Source organism: Trachinotus anak, unplaced genomic scaffold, assembly GCF_046630095.1.
Source record: "Trachinotus anak isolate AG129_WGS33_773 ecotype Australia unplaced genomic scaffold, CSIRO_AGI_Tana_v1 ptg000008l, whole genome shotgun sequence".
Lineage (NCBI taxonomy): Eukaryota > Metazoa > Chordata > Actinopteri > Carangiformes > Carangidae > Trachinotus > Trachinotus anak.
The window spans coordinates 7,437,501-7,446,693 of record NW_027273859.1 but is presented as its reverse complement, the minus strand read 5'-3'; the positions used below and the strand labels follow the sequence as shown (position 1 = coordinate 7,446,693).

Genomic DNA, 9,193 nt, shown 5'->3' with positions numbered 1-9,193 from the left:
AGTATTTGATCGCTGATGATAACCAACCCAAATTTGCGAGAAAGGTGTGAGGAAGTTTGGTGTGGTTGAGATTGGGTGTAGTCCTGTGTGTGTGTGTGTGTGTGTGTTTGTGCTGAGCGGGGCTGTTTGCTGAATCCTCTTGGCTCTCTCTCCCTGTGCCCGCACACAGTGCTCACTGGCAGCCGGGCGGATGGGCAGGGCAGCGTGTGCCAACACAGCTGCCTATTGAGAGGCAGTGTTACGGACACAATGTAAGCGACAGACTTGCTGTATCAACAGCTCCCCCTTTTCTGCTGTTGTGGCCAGAAATAAACCATAAATACCCCCCCCCCCGTCCCTGCCCTCTAATGGCTCAACCCCACCAAACACCAAGTGGCACAGAGAAAGAGGGACACTACCACTTCCTAGCAGGCATACCCAGGTAAAAGCCTCATTCTGGACACAGGAATCAATAGCAGTGGTCTATTTATTCCAATGCAATGGAGTTAGATGGTGCTGCATCAGTGAAGATCCAGTTTTGGATGGCTTATGGATTGTAACTCAACCTGATAAAGGACTAATGAGTGTATACTTTAAGGGATCTTCTGTATGAGCTTCACATTCAGTTGATATAATGTTAACAGAATACTGTGCAAATGATTGCTACTTTACTTTAGGCCAAAATGAATTCAATCCTCCTATTCAAGGGTGAGTTATAAATTGCATCTGTGACATTGAGCTTTCCTTCTGTGTGCATATCTTTTCCCGTGTGTACATGTATGATGGATGGTGCTCTGTCTGTGTGTGTGCTGCTGCCAAAAAGTGGAGGAGCAGTGGATCAGGAGGATGTCGGAGCAGCAGAGTGCCCCGGAGCAGCTGGCTGCTGGGAAGAGCCAGGGTGGAGCTGGAGCCACGTATAAGGTACTGTCCAGAGATGAAAAGCTGCTTTGATCACTGCTCTACTGCTTTATTCTTCTTTCTTTGGGGGACTGTCTGTATCAAATCATCACCACATGAATTCTTCATAGACCTTAAACATTACTACTTGGAGGTCTTCATCACAAACTTCCTGGTAACATGCAGGTCTCTCTCTCTCTGTGTGATCCAGGTGGTTCTGTTTGAGTTTGAGAACTTCCAGGGCTGCAAGGCGGAGTTTTCTGCAGAGTGTAAAGATGTGTCAGAGAAGGGACTGGAGAAGGTTGGATCTGTGATAGTTGAGTCAGGACCGTAAGTAAAGTGCATCTCAAATAATTTAGCGTGTCAAAGACAAATCTTCCTTCACATATGCACCAAGAAATGTGTTATTAACGTGTCATGTTTGATGTGTTGTCAGTTAATCGTTACCATCTGTGTTCTCCTTTTTTTCCTCACAGCTGGGTGGGTTACGATCGACATGGGTTCACAGGGGAGCAGTTTATTTTGGAGAAGGGCGAGTATCCACGCTGGGACACCTGGACCAACAGTCAGAACAGCTACTCCCTCTTGTCTCTAAGGCCACTCAAAGTGGTGAGTAACTCGTCTTAATGCAAAACAGAGCTAACATGTGCAGGGTTTCAAATATAAGATGCCCACATGGTACTTTTTCACATGTAACTTTTAAATATTTTTGACCTCCCTAAACAACATACATCATTGTTTTACCTGGTCAGCATCTACTGGAAACATTTGAAGGGCTTAAAGTATCCATGTGTCTGTTTCTCCTCAACAGGACAGTGCTGAACACAAGCTACACCTGTACGAGAACCCTGGATTTACTGGTAGAAAGATGGAGATTGTTGATGATGATGTGCCCAGTTTGTGGGGCCACGGTTTTCAGGATCGTGTAGCAAGTGTCAAGGCTCTTAACGGAACGTAAGAACCTCCTTACGTTCATTTCATCCTTTTCTCTTGTTTTTTTCTGTTTAACCTATCAGACTATCAGAACTACCTATCAGACTCCAAGCTCATAAGTTATCTAGTTTTTTCTGAGACAAACACCAGTTTGTTTTCCCCTCCTCCAGATGGGTTGGCTACATGTACCCAGGCTACAGAGGCCGCCAGTTTATCTTCGAGCGAGGAGATTTCAAGCATTGGAATGACTGGGAGGCCCCTGCACCCCAGATCCAGTCTGTTCGACGTGTGCGGGACATGCAGTGGCACAAGAGGGGCTGTTTCACCGTTGCTGACCCAGATCCAGCTCCCGGCCCTGACCCCGACCCAGCCCCAGCACCAGCACCTCCTGCCCCCCCTGCAACAGCTGGAGCCAGCTGAGCAGGATCCTCACCTGCTTCCCAGCCCCTCCCATAGCCTGCCCCCACGCTGCCGACAGTGCCTGCCCTCTGCCTTAACCTAACCATGGCAAACGCTGCTTGTGCCCAGTGAGGAGTGCCATGTATGTTTCAGTGGCGAATAAAAGTTGTTTGACCTGGAGTCGGCCCTGTTTGTTGGTGATGTCATACTTGTACGTCATGGTGGAAATTATGACTTTAACTGAGATAGTCAAGATTTGGAAAAACCACTATCAGAGATGAGATCGATGTGGAAATATTGTAACCCACATTTGGCAGATATTCTTCCTTAGGATAAACTGCAGATGTGTTTTGAGCTGAATTCATTTCCAAGGCATGTGTGCCACTTTTACTGCTTATGTTTCCCCACTTTAGTCAGACAGCTCATCCAGCATTAGGAGCACATGACTTATTCAGTGAACATGTGGACACGCATCTGCTTAACAGCAATGGAAATGATGTCATACTATGTGTATGCTCGCTATTAACACAGCGTGCACCACATTCCCTTCCATAGTAATCATCATGCACTTGATGATTAATGACCCTCATGATGATCAGTCCCCAGACTAACATTCGAAGCTAATATTAACTATCAATATCATGTAAATATTGAAAAGTATCTCAGTTATGTGTATAGTTTTGATAAGTTAAATATGAGCTTTCTGATCCAAACGGATAATTACTTTTAATGGTGACATAAAGTGCACATGCAAGCTAATATATTGATGTAATATTGATGTAACATTCAAAAACATAAATAATTCCTTTATAACGTGATAGAGAAAGGACATAAATTTGCCTACACTTTCTCTATAGAGCCTAAATACAGAGAATACACAGACATATACTAGACTATATCTACCTCTGTGTCCAGTGCTTCCCCATGTTTTAGTTTTCTATCATGCCGTTACTGCCAGTGATACATGCAAAAAAAAAAAAAAAAAAAAAGCATGCAGTCTGCCAGCTGTGAGCCTTAAGAAAACACATCTGTAACATGTATCATACTGAGTCCAGAGGAGAAAACACTCATAAAGGCTCTCAGTTTGGGATCAAGTAGTCCGCACTACACGCTATTTTTGGGCTGTAGTGTCATTTTCAGTCCTACAGTGAAGTTGTGCTTCTCACTGTAGCTTGAAGCCTTGTTGACATGAGCTCTAACACCCACATCCCTAATTAAAACATGCACAAAGGGGTCGTACTACAATAAGGAGCTGAACTGCTTTTTGTGCCCATAAATTATTTGCCAGAAGCCTTGATACATGTACAAGCTGACACTGTATATTCTTCACAAACACAAGATGGAAGCTCAGGCCTGTGTTTTGAATCAGTAAATGACAGATGCAACTTTCATAAACAGCTCAGTCTCACTTGGGTCTCGCACCTCTGCCTAATTCAGAACCAGATGATGATCATAAATCATGCCTGTAATCTCAGAAAAAACAGATGATTAACCAATGCTCCCTTATACAGTCTTGAAATTAAGTGAAAAACACAAGTTATCCAAACAAAATAGTTGCCACCTACTTTCAGCAGCACGTCTTTGATCACAAAAACTCATAGACCTGAATTTGCCAAAATTCTGATTGTGTCTCAGACTGACCATCTGTCTTAAAAAAGCATGTCCCACTATTAGATTCATTTGGATGATGAAACAGCGTTTGAATGCACCTGTGAGATAATTAGGGCCGACCGACTCTGTTTCTGTTTTCTGAGGTTTGTCAGTTTTATTCAGTTCAATCCAATATACTAAATCCACACATACTGTTGCATTTATCAGTCAGGTCTTTGAGTTACCCAACAGCATAACTTCACACACAGCTTTGTCATGCGACTCCTCAGAAAGATATCTCGGTGTTTTGAAGATGTAAACACAAATACAAGAAGGCAGAATTGCGTTGATCTTTAAAGACGTCCTCACACAGGTCAGAGTGCCAGGTGAGTTCAGCACTCCACACAGGTGTTGGCAGGGTGAGGGCAAGAATCACTGACACTGATTCACAAGACTGTTTTCAATAATAAATAACAAAATACAGTTTGTATTCTCAACAGGGTGATTGATTGACAGTATGGTCAATGGTGATGGGGATCAGTGCTGTGATGTACTGCCTTCATAAAAATGCATAGAAGTACTCTCAGTGAGTTTCATTCAGGCAGTGCCGTTGAGATCAAGATCTCTTTTGCAAGAGAGATCAATACACCAATATAAACACTCTGTTGTTTTCACACTGTCACAAGCTTCTCATGCCCACTGAGCTGTGCCTTCAGGCCCATGCAGACACCTTCCTCACTGCACTTGAGCAGGGAGAAGTGCATTTTGATCCGTGTTTTGGTGTTGTAGCTGTTGTAATTGCACCACAGCACACATCATATATCATATTTTATGACGTCACATTTTAGATCAGGAACAGGCGACTGTAGCCTGCTGTATAAATGTAATGAAGCAGAGTGAACATTTAAAGTATCACAACAAGCATTGAAACAGACCGTCCTGCTGCACCTCGATTTCACTTCTCAAAAGTCACACACGCCACGTTGACCCAGTTGTGTTCACTTGAATGCCTAAATTTGCACAAATTACTTCGCTGCATATTAACACAATATATATTAGCTTCTGTCCCTTTGTGAGATTGTTGCATGCAGACTCCAGGACACTAATTGAAACCTGATTAAAAGTAAGCTATACAATATAAAATGTAAATATACTTTATACTTTATTGTTAATAGTGATGCCTCCCTGCATATGAAGCATTTTACTGTTGTGGTTAGTGGAAGTAAAGTTAGTTTGATCTGTTTTACATACTGCTACATATTTTAGTGGATCCCAAATCCACTGAGCTAAATCTGATGGTTGTGAAATGATTAATATGATAGAAAAGAAGAAAAAGAAACTGGACAAAATGATGCTGATTTTGGGATGCTGTTTTTTTTTTTTTGTTTTGTTTTGTTTTTATTTTTTGTTGAAATATTGGATAATTTGACCTTGTTGGGCCTTATTCAGTTGAAACCACCTGAGCTGTTTAGAGGGAGAGTCACCCTCTAGTTCAACTGTAAAGTGAAATATAGTGGAGTAGAAACTACAAGATTTCCCTCCGAGCTGTCGTGACATGAAATGGAAATACTTAAGAAAACTACAAGCACCTCAAAACTGAACTTTGGCACAGTGCTTTATTGTATGTATTTACTTCAAACTGCTGCCATATTGCTTACATTGAATAAAATGGATTATCATGGAACCTTGTCACTGCCGACAGGAGAAAGGTGTTACGTGTGGTCAGTAGATTTAACTTGAATCCAGCCTTAGGAGCAGCTTTCTTTTATCTTTGCAAACAGCAGCAGCATTTGATTCTCCACCTGAACAATACCACTGTTTTCTAGAAATGAAATTCTAAATAAACCTACACTTGTGTAAATATTCAGCAGTATTTGGACCTGTTATTCAGCTCAGTCCCAATCTCTCCAGCACAGTAAACCCCATCTTTTACAATCCTTCTCTTTCTCTCTCCCTCTCATTGTAGGTGTGGGACTCTTGGCACTGTTTGTGCTGAATCATGTGGATATCGAACAATGACTGGCTGGACAAAACTGACAACTAATGAAATAACTTTGTGGGAGTGTGACACCCCAGGGTGGGGGGAGGCTACATGGTGACCCCTCATTTTAGTCTGTTGGGCCTATGGCAGGCCGATCCGCAGGCCAGCTTGGATGCTGTGGGTACTGTTGGCAGAGTTTCCACCCCTGGGCGTCCTGTATATATTGAGCTGATCGTGCCATCACAAACACACTGGCACAGACAGGTACTGGTAAGGGGTTTATGTCCATTGTGCTGATTTTTGTTAAATTCGTTAAATCTATCATTTTTTATCACTAGTTGTTTTCCTTTTGCAACTATATTTTAGGTTTAATCTCTACGAACTGTATCCCATGCTGCATTGCAGTATTTCTATGTTCAGAGGGCTGTGGATTTGTTTTGGAGGGAGAGGAATAAATAGAAAATAAAAGAAAACATAATCTCTGAAAGAGGGATTAACTGCAGTTTGAACTAGTCATAATTTAGATTTAAATTCTAATCATGTAAATCACTAAAAAAACACTAAAATAATAATTTTGTCTGTGTTTCTTTTCAGATTCATCCTTGCTGATCCATTCACTATGGCCACAGACCACCAGAACCCTGCATCCAAGCAGCAGCAGCCAGCCACCAGTGCGTTTAAGGTGAGAGGAAATGCAGCAGACAAGCAGAGACGGAATCAATCACAATTTACAACTTCCTCCTCGGTGGAAGCACTTGTGCAGTCCCTATTTAGAGCCACGTATCTCCCAAACATCAGACTGGCAACAGATGGGCATGCTTGAAATTGAGACCAGTAGCTCAACAGCACTCACATGAGTCTTTCAGTGTAGGCTCACACGCATATTCTCTTCTTTTCTCCCACTGGTACACAGCTGGTTATCTATGAGCAGGAAAACTTCCAGGGACGCTGCCATGAGCTGACTGGCCCCTGCAACAACCTCCAGGAAGCAGGCGTGGAGAAAGTGGGCTCCATACTGGTGCTGTGTGGACCGTGAGTGTGGGTCAGAGACAGAGGGACTGAGTCTGAATGAGCAGAGGAGGCATGGGAAAAAAATGGACAGAAAAACAAATGAATGTGTGGTACATGAACTAGCTTTCTTTCCTGCTTTGCCCCTGCACCAACCACAAAACCCCACCTCTTTCTCCTGTGCCCTCTCAGATGGGTGGGATACGAGCAGGCCAACTGTAAGGGGGAGCAGTATGTGTTTGAGAAGGGGGAGTATCCTCGCTGGGATTCCTGGACCAACAGCAGGCGTAGTGACACCATTGTTGCATTCCGCCCGATTAAAGTGGTAAGAAAGTACACTTTTTTAATTTTACACCTCCCCCAACACTCATCCCATCAGTGGACACACAAATCACCCACTGGATTGTTCTGTTGCTTTCTCAGGACAGCCAGGAGCACAAGATTGTCCTTTACGAAAACCCCAGCTTCGCAGGGAAGAAGATAGAAATCATAGATGATGATGTCCCCAGCTTTCACGCACACGGCTACCAGGAGAAGGTCTCCTCTGTTCGGGTTCAGAGTGGCACGTGAGTCCATCCTGCGAGCAAATGTTGCATGATACTTTTTTAACTGTCCTTTGACCTTTAACTGTGTCCTGTCTCTTTTCCCTCGCTGTGTTCCCGGCGCACCAGTTGGGTGGGCTATCAGTATCCAGGCTACAGAGGCTATCAGTACCTGTTTGAAAAGGGGGAGTATAAGGACAGCACTGAGTTCGGAGCCCAGATCCCTCAGATCCAGTCGGTTCGGCGTATCAGAGACATGCAGTGGCATCAGAGGGGTGCCTTTCACCCCGTCAACTAAGCTTGTGACTCTTCCCTGTCATTGAACCCTGACCTCGGCCGCCTTACTCCCCTCCAGCAGCAACCCCTTTGCCCTTTATTTACACCACACAGCATTTTGATATCTATTGCAGCTGTTGCAATAGTGACATTCTTTGCAGCAAATTAATAAATCCCTATTGCTTACATTTGAGCTGGTTGTGTGTTTTACCTCTGATTAAATGCTTTGCCAGACTCCTCACCAACACCTTTTTCAGGGCCACCACAGAAGGATTTAAAGTCATCTCAGTAATGTTCACTTATTTAAATGATCAATGAAGGATGCGTGGAAGCGCCTCAGGGATGTCACCACACAGCTGCATGTGCTTTGTCCAACCCCGGCCGCTAGGATGTGCTGCAGAGGCTTAGCGGCTGCAGTCAGTCTCAGCTTTCCTGTGAGGAAGAGCTGAGACACATGATGAAACAACATGCTACCTAACTCAGTCGTGTAAAACTGACGTTGTTTAAGTAAGAGAAGTAATATTTTATCAGTACTTTTCCTGGTTTATTTCCTCCCCACATTCTCAACTCGGACCTCGGCTCGTCGGAAACTTTGGTATGAAATGTTTTCTAACATAAATTTGACTGTTAGCTTAACTTGGCTAGCGAGACCTGGAAACACGTTTAATGTTGACCGTCTGCTGATAGTGAGTTTGGTATCTTTAGACCTGGATCATGTTAGTTGACCTGATAATTAAGAGACATTTCTCCTCTGCTTTAGTTATATCAGGTCATTTCCAATAGTTATATGAAAAGTTTTAGTCGTCGTGTGCATGAACTTTAGCCCAGTAAGTGTTTGTTGCTGGGGACAGAGACAACCTCACATCTAACTTAGCTAGCTAAGATTCACTTACAAAACTGGCAATTAAAAGAGCTTTGTTTATTATCCAAACTACATTTCCTGACAGACAAAGATTTAAGACGTTTCATGAGTCATTTTATTCAACTCTTGAATTCGGCTTAGCTTAAACACGTCCTACTCCTCCTTGTGTAGTTTCTTACCTCTTTCTTAATTACTGTATGTTGTGTTGGGGCGTTAGCAGAAATGTCCAGCTGTAAATAGCTGACAAGGGCATCAATTAACAGCAAAATAAAAGTCAATTCAAGTTAATTGAATATGGAAATTAACATCGAGTATACTGGATTTTGCCACTTCTCCAGATCATCACACTGCATAAAAAACTGGATTAGAATCGCTGTGTAGTGTTGAATCTGGACTGAGAGGGTGTTTGCCTAAACTGCATCACACAGTAGTCTAATTGTGTTCTGTATGCTGATGCCTCAGTCAATGATAATTAAAGACTCTGAAACCCTGATCTAGCCGTCTACAGTAAACAAAGTGTGTCAACTGTATTAAAACATCTGCAACAAAAAGATGAAGATTTATAGGTTGGTTAGGTTCAATTATTCATAGGACTTTGACATGAAAATATTTCAGTATCATAATATTTTTAACATCAATCAATAAACTTCCTCCGACAGTCAAGATGCCTGTCCTGTGCAGCAGCTGTGCTGAGAAACGAGCTGTGCTGAAACGTCCAAAAACGGG

At 42.9% G+C, this 9,193-nt stretch overlaps 3 protein-coding genes across 3 annotated transcripts in view; all 3 read left to right on the top strand.

Annotated features, from left to right (window-relative positions):
- The first annotated feature begins 330 nt into the window (after positions 1–330).
- crybb3 (crystallin, beta B3) lies at positions 331–2,388 on the top strand. The gene is made up of 6 exons (XM_071482177.1): positions 331–421; positions 803–900; positions 1,088–1,206; positions 1,353–1,485; positions 1,688–1,830; positions 1,980–2,388. Exons 2-6 carry the CDS (start codon positions 826–828, stop codon positions 2,227–2,229), a joined length of 720 nt encoding a protein of 239 aa, XP_071338278.1. The 5' UTR covers positions 331–421; positions 803–825; the 3' UTR covers positions 2,230–2,388.
- A 3,017-nt stretch (positions 2,389–5,405) lies between these two features.
- Positions 5,406–7,925, top strand: crybb2 (crystallin, beta B2). Its single transcript, XM_071482178.1, has 6 exons — positions 5,406–6,043; positions 6,374–6,461; positions 6,693–6,811; positions 6,980–7,112; positions 7,211–7,353; positions 7,459–7,925. Exons 2-6 carry the CDS (start codon positions 6,399–6,401, stop codon positions 7,625–7,627), a joined length of 627 nt encoding a protein of 208 aa, XP_071338279.1. The 5' UTR covers positions 5,406–6,043; positions 6,374–6,398; the 3' UTR covers positions 7,628–7,925.
- A 116-nt stretch (positions 7,926–8,041) lies between these two features.
- The window catches only part of ctu1 (cytosolic thiouridylase subunit 1 homolog (S. pombe)), a 3,051-nt gene continuing 1,899 nt past the window's right edge, over positions 8,042–9,193 (top strand). The window contains exons 1-2 of the mRNA XM_071482175.1: positions 8,042–8,200; positions 9,127–9,193. The exon at positions 9,127–9,193 is cut by the window's right edge and continues 434 nt beyond it. Coding sequence (XP_071338276.1) covers positions 9,132–9,193 — 62 coding nt within the window. The 5' untranslated portion in view covers positions 8,042–8,200; positions 9,127–9,131. The remainder of the gene's footprint in view (positions 8,201–9,126) is intronic.